Source organism: Hemiscyllium ocellatum, chromosome 25 (genome assembly GCF_020745735.1).
Source record: "Hemiscyllium ocellatum isolate sHemOce1 chromosome 25, sHemOce1.pat.X.cur, whole genome shotgun sequence".
In the NCBI taxonomy this organism is placed as follows: Eukaryota; Metazoa; Chordata; class Chondrichthyes; order Orectolobiformes; family Hemiscylliidae; genus Hemiscyllium; species Hemiscyllium ocellatum.
In genome coordinates this window covers 8,888,943-8,905,187 of record NC_083425.1, presented here as the reverse complement: position 1 = coordinate 8,905,187, position 16,245 = coordinate 8,888,943, and the positions used below count along the sequence as shown (strand labels likewise).

General features: G+C 40.4%; 1 protein-coding gene across 1 annotated transcript in view; it reads right to left on the bottom strand.

The window, feature by feature from the left end:
* Positions 1-1,537: 1,537 nt before the first annotated feature.
* Positions 1,538-16,245, bottom strand: part of nol11 (nucleolar protein 11) — a 42,654-nt gene continuing 27,946 nt past the window's right edge. The window contains exons 13-18 of the mRNA XM_060844445.1: positions 15,366-15,491; positions 14,327-14,554; positions 12,166-12,244; positions 10,003-10,095; positions 8,257-8,364; positions 1,538-1,676 (exon numbers count right to left, since the gene is read on the bottom strand). Coding sequence (XP_060700428.1) covers positions 1,563-1,676; positions 8,257-8,364; positions 10,003-10,095; positions 12,166-12,244; positions 14,327-14,554; positions 15,366-15,491 — 748 coding nt within the window. The 3' untranslated portion in view covers positions 1,538-1,562. The remainder of the gene's footprint in view (positions 1,677-8,256; positions 8,365-10,002; positions 10,096-12,165; positions 12,245-14,326; positions 14,555-15,365; positions 15,492-16,245) is intronic.

The window sequence follows — 16,245 nt, the reverse complement described above, 5'->3', positions numbered from 1 at the left end:
TTTAAGTTTAATCAAGAGACATAGCTCAATAAAACACATAAGCAGGAAAAAACCCACTATACTCACTATTGGAAACTTACTGTAAGGGCCACATTAAAAAAATATTCACTTCTGTTTCTGTGCTGTGACCTCTCCCAAACAGGTTCCTTCAAGATGAGTTGTGAATTTCACTGTTTGTTAATTTTCCCAGACCCACTCCGGTCTAGCAATACATGAATTGAAATAGCAAAGGCAGTAACTGTGCAGGTTCACTGCTGTCTCAGTTAGCAAGCGGGCTACTTTCTCCTGCACTGATCTCACTATGTGCTGTCTTTGTCTGTTCCTCTCCCTTTTAAAAGTGCTGTGATATTTGCCCCTTTCCAGAAAACCCAGCCTTTTTCTGCTCTGGAAGAGATACAAATGATCCAAGAACCTGAATCCCTGAACATTATACCACCTCTTCAGCCATTGATTTATTATCTTTATTCTTTCCCTGACTCCAGCTTGGCACCGTAGGTAAATCTAAGATTACCACTCAAAGTTCTGTTTATTAATCTTGTACCTAATCTCTCATATCCACTCTGTAAACCCTGTGTACAATAACTTCTGGTCTCTCATTCTTCCTTTTAACATAAAACTTCAAACGTTATGAGATGTCCTTATTCCTGGCAGCAGGAAAGCAACATACTTTCCTAGATTTAGGCCGACTGCCAAAGGACCTCCTACTTATCGCCTTAACAGAAGAATCCCCTATAGAAATGATGCTTTTAAATTTTGTCACACCCCAAAGTTCATCCCTGTTGTCCAAGGTCTGACTGCCTCTTATACTTTCCTCTGAAAGACTACTCTGACAAGGATACTCAAAACTGAGACACAAATAGTCACAGGAGTCTTCGGAACTAATTTTTTACCTTTCCTGACAGTCACCATTTATCTGACTGATCCTGATCATGTCTCTAAATGTCGAATTCATCTAACTCTTTTCTCTTAGCTAAAATTCTGTTCCTGACAACATTCTAGTAAATTCTCAAATGCAATCGCATCCTTCTTGAACTTGGATGACCAGAACTGTACCAGCTTGGGCCAAGATCATGTTTGTTTCAGTTTTAGAGTTTTTTTATTTTTAAACTGGCTGAGACAAAAAAGTGAAGTGTATAGAAGATCATTTTAACCACCTTACCTACATAGCAAAAAAAGGTGGTAAGGCACGAGACTTCAAAGTTCAACCTCTGTTTTAAATGAATGTCTACTACTGAACTGACGTAACATTAGTTTATCTTCAAGCTACTTCCAGTCCAGTTTTGACATGTTGAATATCAATGTACAACAATTGGCTTTCCCTAGTTTTACGTTTACATTATCAGCAAAACCTATTCCGTGCTGCCCTATAAGCCTAACTACATTCAAGCATTCTCTGCGGGCAACTAATAGATACAGACTTTAAAAAGTATATGAAAAGTAGCATTTATTTCAGTGAAATACAACATTTAAATGTTTGAAGAAAATTAAGATTTTCATATTATAAATACAACTCAAAGCAAATAATGGAAATGTTACATATAGCTTTTTAACAAATTTGTACACTAAAATATTTCTATCACTTCAATCGAATACAGTCCATCATTCTTCTGTGATTTTAGTTGATGTAGATTCTGAAGACTTCCTTCAATCTTGCTGAGCTGAGAGTAAAATCTAACCTGCCAGAGAAATTTCAAAAATGTTAGAAAAAAGTTCGTAACTACCAGAATTCAGATTCTGTTCAAGATCACTTGGTCACTGGATTACATCCAGCAATTTGTAATTTTTGCTTTTGAAGTTTAGAATCGAAGTGGAGTACTTGAACTTGAGTGGCTCCTGCCATTTATAAATAAATCTGTTGTATCCCTATCATGGACTCAGTCTCTCAAAGTTGAACCTTCAGACCTGCTGCTCCTCAAATTCTAAGACCGAACGGATACTAGCCTGAAATGGATCAAGCTGCAAGTTTGAACAGTTAACTGTGGTGACCCATTTTAAATAATTCCACCTGTGAGGTCAGATCAGACTGAAGATCTTCACTTGCTTGCTGCAGAATAGATCAATTTTAATTCCATGTACCTAATCTAATTTTTATCTACCTTAATTGATGATTGGAGAAACATGAGTTAATTAAGACCACCTGTATGGATTCCTAAAATATCAGGCTCAGGCTTGTAGCGTACCTGGAAGGAAGAGGATGATTGCAAAGTTCTCTTTTGTAGGGGTGGAGGTGGGTGCACTTATAAGGCCTGAAAAAGCATTTATAATTTATAAAAAGGACACCTATGACAAAAATAATATGGAATTAGAGGGATGTGGTGGTTAAGTTATAGAACATTTGGAAGTCTGAACAGATGGGTTAAAGGGAACTCTGAAGGTGAAAAGATGTATGTTTTTGATGAGGGAAAACATCATGGCAATACTGACAGAGGATATCCCTGGGAGACTGTCCAGTGAAGCTATGAATAGAGCTGAGAAATAATGGGTGATCACTTTGATGGGACTGTACTATAGCTGATTGGGAGAAGCTACTTGCAGCGCAAAGAGGCTGGCAAGTGGGAGGCTTTCAAAAGCAAGGTCATGAGACTTCAGGGACAGCATTATCCTGCTGGTGTGAAGAGAAAGGCTGGCAAGAGTAGGGGACACGGGATGCCTCACGAATCTTATTGAGTTTTTTTAGATTAGACTAGACTACCTAGTGTGGAAACAGGCCCTTCGGCCCAACAAGTCCACACCGACCCGCCGAAGCGCAACCCACCCATACCCCTACATTTACCCCTTACCTAACACTACGGGCAATTTAGCATAGCCAATTCACCTGACCCGCACATCTTTGGACCGTGGGAGGAAACTGGAGCACCCGGAGGAAACCCACGCAGACACGGGGAGAACGTGCAAACTCCACACAGTCAGTCGCCTGAGTACTTTGAGTAGGTAACCAGACAGATTGATGCAAGTTGGGCAGTGGATGTGGTGTATATGGACTTCCAAGGCTTTTGATAAGATTCCCCATGGTAGGCTCATTCATAAAGTCAGGAAGATTGGATACAGGGAGATTTGGCTGTCTGGATTCAGAATTGATTGGCTGACACAAGGCAGAGGATGGTTGTAGATGGAAAGTATTCTGCCTGGAGGTCAGTGGTGAGTGGTGTCCCACAGGGCTCTGTTCTTGGGCCTCTGCTCTTTGTAGTTTTTATAAATGACTTGGATGAGGAGGTTGAGGGGTGGGTTAGTAAATTTGCCGATGACACAAAGGTTGGAAGTACCATTGATGGGCTGTTGCAGGCCGCAACTCGACACTGACAGGATGTAGAGCTGGGCTGAAATATGGCAGATGGAGTTCAAACTAGATAAATGTGAAGTGACACATTTTGGAAGGTCGAACTTGAATGCTGAATATAGGATTAATGAAATTATTCTTGGCAGTGTGGAGAAACAGCGGGATCTTGGTGTTGAAGTGCATAGATCCCTCAAAGTTGCCACCCAAGTGGATAGGGTTATTAAGAAAGCATATGATGTTTTGGCTTTCAGTAACAGAGGGATCGAGTTTAAGAGCCATGAGGTTTTGCTGCAGCTCTACAAAACCCTGGTGAGACCACACTTGGAAAATTGTGACCAGTTCTGGTCGCCCTATTATCGGAAAGATGTGGAGGCTTTGGAAAGGGTGCAAAGAAGGTTTATCAGGATGCTGCCCAGACTGGAGGGCTTGTCTTACGAAGAGAGGTTGACTAAGCTCGGACTTTTCTTTCTGGGGAAGAGGAGGAAGAGAGGTGACTTGATCGAGATGTACAAGGTATGAGAGGCATGGATAGAATCAATAGCCGGAGACTTTTCCCCACGGCAGGATTGACTGCCATGAGGGATCATAGTTTTAAGATGTTAGGAGGAAGGTATAGGGGAGACGTCAGAGCTAAATTCTTTACGCAGACAGTTGTGAACATATGGAATGCATTGCCAGGGTGGTGGTGGAAACAGAGTCAAGAGGGACATTTAAGCAACTGCTGGAGATGCACATGGACAGTAGTGAATTGAGGGTTACACAGGTTAGGGTAATTTATTTTAGAGTAGGATTAATCCTTGGCACAACATTGTGGGCTGAAGGGTCTGTTCTGTACTATGTTTTATGATGAGAAATATTGAGTTTAGGTCAAGAAGAGATGTTCAGTACAGACAGCGAGGATCAAGTGAATCCTTTGAGGAGTATAGTAGATGTAGAAGTACACTCCAGAAAATTCAGATGGCAAAAATACAATAAGATAGCTTTGGCAGATAAGGTTAAAGAAAATCCGAAGAGATTCTACAAGTATAATAAGGACAAAAGAGTGACTAAGGAGAGAAAAGGGCCCTTTAAAGATCAGCAAGACCATCTATCTGCGGAACCAAGGTAAATGGGTGAGATCTTAAACAATTATTTCATGTTACGATTTACTGTAGGGAAAAAACACAGTAACCTCAGGAACTCGGGAAATAATGAGTGATGTGTTGAAAAGAATTCACATTACTGAAGAGGATGTGGAGGTCTTAAAATTCATAAAAGTCGGTAAATTCCCATGATCTGATCAAGTGTATCCAGTATCTTGTAAGAAGCTAGGGAAGAAACTGTGGAGCGACTAGCTGAGATATTTGTATTAACAGCCATGGGTGAGATGCCAGTGTGGTTAATGTTTTGCCATTAGTTAAGAAAGGCTGCAAGGAAAAGCTATAGATCGGTGAGCCTAGGTGTACTGAATGTAATGAGGTCAGCCATGTGGACCTCATAGAATGAGTTCCTTAACCTGGCCTATTAATCTGGTCGCACAGTGAAAATCAGATTAAAGCTATCCAGAAGGGGATTGCTGGACCTTATTGCCTCCTCCAGTTACCAGGAGGTAGGGTTAGTATTCCAATTTAGACACAGTAGACCAACGAGAAAGACTTTTAGATGAAAAGGATAAAGATTTAAGTGAACATTTAAGAATGCAACAAGTGGTGGTCAAAAAGATTACTCACTACACTTAAGCAAAAGTCTCAGTGAACTTAATGTAAACAATAGCTAGTATGAGAGATTATAAAATATCTTCAACACATTAAAATTGGGGGTGTAGTGAACAGCGAAGGAAGTTACCTCAGATTACAATGGGATCTTGATCAGATTGGCCAGTGGGCTGAGAAGTGGCAGATAGAGTTTAATTCAGATAAATACATTCCTGTTAGGGTAAAAGGAAAGGCTGGTAGGTACAGGGAATGCTGAATGACTAAAGAAATTGATGGTTTGGTTAAGAAAAAGGAGGAAGCATATGTCAGGTATAGACAGGATAGATCGAGTGAATCCTTAGAGTATAAAGGAAGTAGGAGTCTATTTAAGAGGGAAATCAGGAGGGTAAAAAAAGGACATGAGATAGCTTTGGCAAATAGAGTTCAGGAGAATCCAAAGAATTTTTACAAAGAATTTTAAGGACAAAAGGGTAACTAGGGAGAGAATAGGGCCCCTCAAAGATCAGCAAGGCGGCTTTGTGTGGAGCGGCAGAAAATGGGGGAGATACTAAATAATTATTTTGCATCAGTGTTTACTGTGGAAAAGGATATGGAAGATATAGAATGTAGGGAAATAGATGGTGACATCTTGAAAAATGTCCAGATTACAGAGGAGGAAGTGCTGGATGTCATGAAATGCATAGAACTGGATAAATCCCCAGGACCTGATCAGGTGTACCCGAGAACTCTGTGGGAAGCTAGAGAAGTGATTGCTAAGCCTCTTGCTGAGATATTTGTATCATCGATAGTCACAGGTGAGGTGCTGGAAGACCTGGAGGTTGGCTAACGTGGTACCAATGTTTAAGAAGGGCCGTAAGGACAAGCCAGGGAACTATAGACCAGTGATCTGATGTTGGTGGTGGGCAAGTTGTTGGAGGGAATCCTGAGGGACAGGATGTACATGTATTTGGAAAGGCAAGGACTGATTACGGATAGTCAACATGGCTTTGTGCGTGGGCAATCATGTCTTACAAACTTGATTTGAGTTTTTTTTGAGGAAGAAATGACAAAAAGGATTGAGAGCAGAGCGGTAGATGTGATCTATATGGACTTCAGTAAGGTGTTCGACAAGGTTCCCCATGGGAGACTGATTAGCAAGTTAGATCTCATGGAATACAGGGAGAACTAGCAATTTGGATACAGAACTGGCCCAAAGGTAGAAGACAGAGGGTGGTAGTGGAGGGTTGTTTTTCATACTGGAGGCCTGTGACTAGTGGAGTGCCACAAGGATCGTTGCTGAGTCCTCTACTTTTTGTCATTTGCGTAAATAATTTGGATGCGAGCACAGGAGATACAGTTAGTAAGTTTGTAGATTACACCAGAAGTGTAGTGGATATGGAAGATATAGAATGTAGGGAAATAGATGGTGACCTCAGGTTTACCTCAGATTACAACAGGATCTGGACCAGATGGGCCAATGGGCTGAGAAGTGGCAGATGGAGTTTAATTCAGATAAACGAGGTGCTGCATTTTGGTAAAGCAAATCTTAGCAGGACTTATATAGTTAATGGCAAGGTGTTCGGGAGTGTTGCTGAAAAAGAGACCTTGGAGTGCAGGTTTATAGCTCCTTGAAAGTGGAATCGCAGGTAAGAGACAATAGACAATAGGTGCAGGAGTAGGCCATTCTGTCCTTCGAGCCTGCACCACCATTCATTATGATCATGGCTGATCATCCTCAATCAGTATCCTGTTCCTGCCTTATCTCCATAACCCTTGATTCCACTATCCTTGAGAGCTCTGTCCAACTTTTTCTTAAACGAATCCAGAGACTGGGCCTCCACTGCCCTCTGGGGCAGAGCAGTCCACACACCCACCACTCTCTGGGTGAAGATCTTTCTTCTCATCTCTGTCCTAAATGGCCTACCGCTTATTTTTAAACTGTGTCCTCTGGTTCGGGACTCACCCATCAGCGGAACATGTTTCCTGCCTCCAGAGTGTCCAACCCTTTAATAATTTTATACGTCTCAATCAGATCCCCTCTCAGCCTTCTAAACTCAAGGATATACAAGCCCAGTCGCTCCAAACTTTCAGCGTAAGATAGTCCCACCATTCCAGGAACTGACCTCATGAACCTACGCTGCTCTCCCTCAATAGCCAGAATGTCTTTCCTCAAATTTGGAGACCAGAACTGCACACAATATTCCAGGTGCGGTCTCACCAGGGCCCTATACAGCTGCAGAAGAACCTTGTTGCTTCTATACTCAATCCCCCTTGTTATGAAGGCCAGCATGCTATTAGCTTTCTTCACTATCTGCTGTATCTGCATGCTTGCCTTCACTGAATAATGTACAAGAACACCCAGATCTCTTTGTACTGCTCCTTTACCTAACTTGACTCCATTTAGGTAGTAATCTGCCTTCCTGTTCTTGCCACCAAAATGGATAACCATACATTTATCCACACTAAACTGCAACTGCCATGCATCTGTCCACTCACCTAACCTGTCCAGGTCACCCTGTAATCTCCTAACATCCTCCTCACATTTCACCCTGCCACCCAGCTTTGTATCATTAGCAAATTTGCTAATGTTACTATTAATACCATCTTCTATATCATTAATATATATTGTAAAAGGTAGGTAGGATAGTGAAGGCTGTGTTTGGTATGCTTTCCTTTATTGGTCAGAGTAGTGAGTACAGTAGTTGGGAGGTCATGTTGCGGCTGTACAGGACATCGGTTAGGCCACTGTTGGAATATTGCGTGCAATTCTGGTTTCCTTCCTTTCAGCAAGATGTTGTGAAACTTGAAAGGGTTCAGAAGCAATTGGCAAGAATGTTGCCAGGTTTGGAGGATTTGAGCTATAGGGAAAGGTTGAATAGGCTGGGGCTGTTTCCCCTGGAGCATCGGAGGTTGAGGAGTGACCTTAGAGTTTTATAAAATCATGAGGGATATGGATAGGATAAATAGACAAAGTCTTTTCCCTGGGGTCAGGAAGTCCAAAACTAGAGGGCATAGGTTTAGGGTGAGGGGGCAAGATATAAAAGAGACCTAAGGGGCAACGTTTTCACAGAGGGTGGTACGTATATGGAATGAGCTGCGAGAGGAAGTGGTGGAGGCTGATACAATTGCAACATTTAAGAGGCTTCTGGATGGGTATATCAGGGTTTGGAGGGATATGGGCTGGGTACTGACAGGTGGTACTAGATTGGGTTAGGATATCTGGTCAGGATGGATGAGTTGGACTGAAGGGTCTGTTTCTGTGCTGTACATCTCTATGACTCTATGCCATCTGTATATATACCATACCTGGGATCTGATGAATTTGTGAAGGTGGGTAATTAATTCACGAGCCTCTGTTGCCATGACCAACACTGTAAAGTGAGCATCCAGCAACAGAGAAATCCAGTCCAAGACCTGAAAGTAGGGCAACAGTCAGTAGCTATTCACAACTTCAAAACATGGACAGTAATCAGCAACGTCTCTAATCAGCATCATTGGGCAAGGGATTCGCAATGTCAGCATTTGTTACCCACAGAGGCAACACTCAGTGAGGAACAAAGTACTAGGCTCTTGATGACCTGATTTGACTTAGTGTTTAATTTTCTGACTTGGAGATGCCGGTGTTGGACTGGGGTGTACAAAGTAAAAAAAAATTCACACAACACCAGGTTAAAGTCCAACAGGTTTAATTGGAAGCACTAGCTTTCAGAGCATTGCTCCTTCAGCAGGTGGCTGTGGATTACATAATTGTAAGACAGAATTTATAGCAAAAGTTTACAGTGTGATGTAACTGAAATTATACATTGAAAAATACTTTGTTTGATTTTCTGGAAATGACTTCACCAAAGAAACCCAAACATAAAAATAGAAAGCAGGAATCATGTACACTGATTCACCTGAGGCCCATTGAAGATGTTACCTAGTAGGATGACAAAACATCTGGAAATGAACCTCCCATTTCAGCGAGCGAACCTACATCCAGAACCTCAACCAGAGCTACAAATCTTCTCAAAACTCACAGTAAACCTTTGTTATAAAATCTGTGTGTAAGAATTGTGTACTCCACAACCACCTGAAGGAGCAGCGCTCTGAAAGCTAGTGCTTCCAGTTAAACCTATTGGACTATAACCTGGTGTTGTGTGACTGTTAACTGTTCAATTTTATGAAGTTGTTTGGTACCTTTTTCACCACATAGAAGGTGCAACAAATACAAGTTGTTGCATATCTAAATGACAACTGGCCATTTCAGCTACAAATAAGAATCTCACCTGGAAGAAAGATTGGTCAGTGACAGGGTGGAGGAAGGATAGTACAACAGTAGTGTTATCTTTGTAACAAAACAATAGTTTCCAATGGTGTTCTTTTCTCCAGATTGACGAAATGTTACTTAGGTTTTTGCTGTAGTGGAACTGCAAATTCACAATCTCTGGATTGCCAATCCAGTACCATAATTATGGCAGTATTGTCTACTCAACACAGTGAAGAATGAACCCGAGATCTTTTTGGTCTTTATAATTATGACATATAATTTACAGCGCAAATGGACCAGACCAATTTGTCAGTGTTGCTGTTCACATTGCATGGGAGTTCCCTCCTATTCCTTTTCATCTAACTGTATAAGCACATTCTTTCAACCCATTCTCCTTCATGTACCTATCCAGCCTCCATGTAAATATATCCACGTAACTTGCCTCAATCGTCACATAACACAGTTTCACATTGCCCATTTTGCATTGCTAGAGAATGGGCAAAGGCAAGATGGCCCACTTTGCTCAAATGTATGGCTCAGTTAACATCACAACCCTTTTGTTCAAGTAATGGTCCATTTTCTACATGGGGTCTACCAAGACTTTTCACACAGAGCTATTACAGATTTGTATTTTTGTGCTGTTACAATGTACCACAAATGAATTGGTGTAAATTCTTTCACAATGTCCCAAATTCAGCGATTAAAAATGAAGAAAGTGACACAAAATCATTAATAACAATGTGAGCTGGATTCAAGTTTGTAGGAACAAATATGAAGCATAGAAATGATAAGATTTGATATACCTGGTTGACTGTGGGGATCCTTGTCCCTGGAAGTTTTATATTGACAGTTTCACAATGCTTTGCATAAAGATACTGCATATACTGAAGAAATAACTGGGGAAGGAAGAAAATCATCAGGATGACTTTGCAAACTGCAATGGAACATCCACATACCTTAACAATAGCAAATATCAGAATGACTCAGTGTTATGTCAATGACTTGCCCATCAACCAGTAATGTAGAGATTTTGCTTCTTGTTTTGCTAACCCAATACATTAATCTCATTACAACGTTAAGAGTTTCAAGTTTTTGGTGTTTCTACTTTAGCAACTTTGACTTACCCAAAATCAAACAGATGAGCGTTTTCAGCGTTCTTAATATAAGTAGTTTAAAAAAAGACTTGGAGCAGAACCAAATGAAAAACAGAAATGCCAACTCTCAAGGTGTAAAGCCAAAAGCAGCAAAGTTAAACCAAACAATATAACTGTTAGTTTAGTTACTGGATGTGGACAATGCTGATTGGCCTGTCCATAGCTGCCACTGAAGTGGTGTCAGTGGTGAACCTGCTTCTTGAACCACTGCAGTCCATGTGCTGTAGACTCTCACTGACATTCATGAGAGAATCTGCCCCATTGAGGGCAACTTTTGGAATACTGTTTCCCTTTTTGGTCTCCTTGCTATAGAAAGATGCTATGGAACTTGAAAGGTTCAGAAAAGATTTTCAAGGATATTGCCAGGATTGGAGGGTTTAAGCTCCAGGGAGAGGCTGAATATTCTGGGGCTATTTTCTCTGGAGCAGAGGAGGAGGGGTGACCTTTATAGAGGTTTACAAAATCATGAGAGGTATGGATAGGGTGAATAGCTAAGGTAATTTCCAAGGCTTGGGGGGAGGTCCAAATCCGGAGGGCATAAATTTAAGGAGAGAGGGGACAGATTTGAAAGGGACCCGAGTCATAGTCATAGGACAACTTCACACTAAGAGTGGTGCATGTATGGAATGAGCTGCCAGAGGAAGTGGTGGAGGCTGGTACAACTGCAACATTAAAAAGGCATCTGGATGAGTATACGTATAGGAAGGGTTTAGAGGGATATGGGCCATAGGCTGGCAAATGGGATCAAATTATTTTAGGATATCTGGTCGGCAGAGACAAATTGGACCAATGTCATAGAGGTGTATATAAAATGCGGGGAGCACTTAGGAAAGAAAATTAGGAAAGCTAAGAGAGTGCATGAGCAAGTAAAATTAAGGAATTACATTCTTTTTTCACTTTGATTCAGAGCAAGAAAATAATCAGGTAAAGAGGAAAGCCCTATAGGGTCACAGAGGTAACCTACACATTCACTCAGATGTGGACATAGTCCTCAATGAATACTTTGCGTTGATCTTCATTATGGACATGGACAACACAGGTACAAAGATCAGGGTGAAGGACTGGGTGGAAATTTTAACTTGAATAAATCTGCAGGCCTGATATTTCCAAGGCTGTTGAGGGTGGCAAGGCACGGTGCACCGGCGCCTTAGCAGTAATTTTCAAATTTGCTTGGCGACAGGCGAGGTGCCAAAGGACTGCTAAACAAACTGGTGTTTTCCCATTATTAGACTTGTGCCGTGAAGATGGTGCATAGTCTTTAGGGAGTCAGGAGGTGAGCTCCTTACTGCAGTATTCCTAGCCCCTGTCCTGCTCTTATCAGTGTTTAGTTGTCAAGTCCAGTTTAGTTTTTAGTCAGTTTTTAGGATGTGGATAGTGGGAGATTCTTCCAAAACAAATCTTGCTCCCCAAAACAATAAAGTTAAAAAATTTCCAAATTAGGAAAAGAGAAATCAGTTTAAGCCAAAGCAATAACAATCATGTCTGTGAATGTGAGCTGGAGGGCAGTGCAATCCTCAATTCAAACTCACCTCTACAAAAATGAAAAAAAGTGCCACATTGGCAACCACAGTTCATTGAAATAGAGTACTTTCTTTCCCAAATTTTCTTCCCTTTAGCAACCCAAATTAGTCAATATTGATAACACTGCATGGAGTTCTCTAGGTCAGCTCTGCTCGAGTCACTATGCATAGGTCAGACACAGAAACAAACAAAATTCCACTTAATCTGCACTGATTGACATAATTATTGAAATATCCTATTGACCAGTATGATATTTACAAAGTATTGCATACTTTGAAGATCTATACTCACCATCACTTGAGGAAGAGAGAGATCTTTGAGGAAAGGTAAAAGGAAGGATTCACTGTACGTGGACAGCAGAATTTCATTTCTGTGCACTGCAGTTAAAGAAAGCTTCACACAAATAGTAAAACTAAAGGTCAATATGATAAAAGTCTCATACATATAATTATAAATCATTGAAAGCAATCTCAAACTACCATGTTTAATCTATTTGACAGGTCCATATAAACTTGGGATGATACCACATTTGATTAGACTCGAGAAATCTTTCTTCTAATTAGCTAGTTGGAATGATTGTGATACATGTTACTGTCTTGCAATTCAATTGGAGTATTTACTATTCTTGTGGTATTTGAACAGGTGTAACCACAAAAATTACACAACTTCTTTTGCTTGATAGCTTAACAGGAACGTCATCAAAAGACAGTGAGAGGCAAGAGAATGGAAGACAAATAAAAAGACGGATAGGTTGGAAAGAATCTGCATTGCTGGAAATTGGGGCCTCCCGAAATCCATGGTAACTCAACATCACGTATTTGGCATTTCCTGTTTCCCCTATATCAGCTCAAGTGAAGAACAAAGGCAGCTGACACCAAAGACCATCACAAAAGGCAGCAAGAAATGTATGATGTGCCTCCAACTCTCTATTCTCCAGCACAGTATTGCAATCAGTGTAGTGTTTGCATCTGTCATGGGCTGTATGTTTTCCTTTTCTAATTAACCACATATCATATGTAAACTGCTGCTCTTACACAAACTAAAAATTACTCCAAATTGTCTCCCACCTACATTTCGAAACTGCGATTGTGAACCCTGAAAATCAACGGTCAGTCTATCGCAGATTAGCTGGTGTGTGCGTGTGTGTATGTATGTGTACACACACACATACACTTCCTCACCACTACTGAATCTGTATTCTGTTCTTCTTGATGGCAACCCTTGCTGGGGAGCATGTAACCGCTGATATCTTACTCAAGTGGTCATTCATCATGAGAGACTCATGGAGTAAGTATTTAATGACAACTTACTGCAGGGAATGTCCTAGAGGAGTCCATCGTCTTCAGCCAACATTTTACAAAGTAATTTCAGGAACAAAATACTTAAAGTTGTTTGTAGTGCTTTTAGCTATTAGTACAGATCGTCAGAACCATGATTTTTGTGGTGTCTACCAGAGGAAGGCGTACAATCACAATCATCCCAAATGCTATTCTTGTGAGATCAACTAGAAATATTTTGATCTGAATGGATCATTACAATTGTGATAAACCAATTAACCATCAGGAAAGTTGAGGAAATAGTAATTTCAAATGGCATACAGCTATCCCATTTCATCAATGATATGAGGTACATACCAAGTCACTGGAAAGATGTTGTTTTAATTGGTTTTGGCTGAATAGCTTAACTACCTCAGCACAATTCAAATCCTACAGTACACATTTTAACATAACCATTTCACACAAATTATTGAGCTTGGTTGTAAATCCCCCAGTGTTGTTAAGCTTAAGATTTTTGTTCTGTCAGCACGTTTAAAATTATACATTTGAAGCAGCACTGGATCCTTTTGAAGTTCATTACCTCTGGAAACAGTCATTAAGCAAATTGGCTTTATCATTTTCCTGCGGTTTCGCATGAAAGTTTTAATTTGACCATATTCTCTTTTAGTTTATGGGTCATACATTATTCCTGTGGTGAAGTGTTTGGAGAGTGGAGAAGATGATTTCCTTACATTCCATAGTTTAGCCAAACGGTATCTCATGTGGAAATGCAAGACGACAATGGTTGGGGCATGTTGCAATTGAGAATGGCTCATCTCATAATTCTTCACACAGCATTAGTAATGTTTATCGAAACAATTTCATAGGACAAGGAAGAGGCCAGGCTCTTGAGTGCAGGCAGCCTAGTCAACTAGAGTTGCTTTGACACATCTCCCAGAATTGACCACAGAATCCTTGACTGGCTTGCCTGAGGTAAATGAGGGAATTAAAAGAATAAAATATTCACAATGGTCAGTCACATTTTACAAGTAAATTTGGCCAAATCCCCACTTACTTTCACGTTAATCTCATACCAACAATAATCATCAGAAAATGCTTCCTGAGTATTGAGACAAATATTTTCAGACATATCATCTTTTTAACCATATGCATTTTTGACTTAGAAAAATGGATACAGCAAAGCTGCCCTTTTAAGGCCTACTGGACATATGGGTTTTACATTAGTCTGCAAAGGATCATGGGTTTGTTTTCCATCACAGCTGTCTTCTTCCAGAAGTGGACTGAAGCCATTCTCTACAATCACCATTTTCTCTTCTGCTTTTGAAGGATTCTGGTCCGATTCAATATATGAGGCCACACAGCCTAAATCCACAGGGATATTTTCCAGATCAGAATCATTGGCACTGAGGGAAAATTAAAAATAAATTACTTCAGTTACCCTGCATGTCTACTATCAGGATAATGGCAAAAAAAATCAATAAAAACAACGTAAAAGTTTCTGAGAAAGTTGATTGAAAACACTTCCTTGATAAAGAATTGTGTTCAATTTATAAGCGGTTTCTGAACTAAGTCTGGTCAGACACTTCCTCCCAGTGGTTACGTGCTTTCAGCAAGTATTAGTCATGTGGGAAACTGTTGCAGGAACATGGCTTCATGAACTCTGCAATACAGCAGTACCAGTTGCTAAAAAACCATTCTATTTTATGCCTGCAACAGAGGCCAGAAAGAGATCTCAGAAACCCAATCTTCCCATTTACACATTATTTTTCTGAACACTGGAGGATTTTCATTGCATATGCACTAACTGACATTTAACTCATTGAACGGTATCTTAGTTTTACTGGAGCCGATAGTTAGTTCAAACATTTAATTAGATTGACAGCCTATACATTATTACAGATGGCTCAGTACATGGGTAAAACAACAGCTGTGCAAGTAGTGCAAATCTAAGAACCTTAGTGTACCTGTTATCTAAAGTACACTCCAGTTTTAAATGAAAAACTGTTAACTGCTTTAATGGGTTTATTAAGCTTTTCATTTCAAACAAACATATTTATCCATTTTTAAGATGGCCAAACATGGTTCCACTGGAACTAGTTTCAGAAAACAAGTCAGAGAACCTACAAATGAACAAACTCAATATTTTAAACAAGACTGGTTAATTACTTATGTCATACATTTTCATGCAACAAGATGTCAATTCTTAATACCTACCTGAGGAAAAGCTTCAAACAGGCACATGTAACAGCCTCAGGGATGTCAGGGAAGTGTTGAAGGCAGAACTGCAACAGGGAATAGTCGGCTTCTTGCAATGCAACTCCCATCAAATCTGGACACAAGCTGATAAACAATTCATAATTTAACAGGACTGAGATTGTTTGCAAAGAAGAAAACTCCAACATCTACCGAAACAAGTAGAGGTTTAGACCTGCCCAAACTCAGCTGTACTGTTGCCTCACAGCTACAGTTAAGTGGCAAGAAATTCAGAGTTGGTATTGTTAGGATGGAGCTACCGTCCCCGTGTTCGTTTGAAGGAGAGAAACACTGGATCTGATTCAAAATATAAGCTGTTTACTGAGAGAGAGACGGACACAAAAATACAGTGAGATGTTTACTGCTCACTGGAGAAAGCGCCTTCTGATCTATTGTTCTCTTTGTCTAGCTTTTAGCCCCTCGCATCCCAGTGCTACATCCTTATTTGGTAAAACTCAGAATTTTCATATGTGATTGGGTCTCGCCTGATAACGTTCTATTACCTCAGTTTGAGCTACGTGTAACTAGACACGGCTGTAATGTCCTGTTATCTCTCACCCTCCCTGGGGCCTCTTCAGGCTATGCTATCAGCTTTTCAGTCTGTTCTTAGTGTAACATAATGGCTTACTGTTGTCTAGTGAAGCTAACAAGTTCCAGACTTGCTAATACTACCTTACGTGAGCACTACCTAACAATAAAGTTTCTTACACTGCCTAACCTTAATAATGGATCCCAACAGTATATAAAAAAACATATTCCTGATGAAGGGCTCTGGCCCGAAACGTCAAATTTCCTGTTCCTTGGATGCTGCCTAACCTGCTGTGCTTTAACTAGCAACACA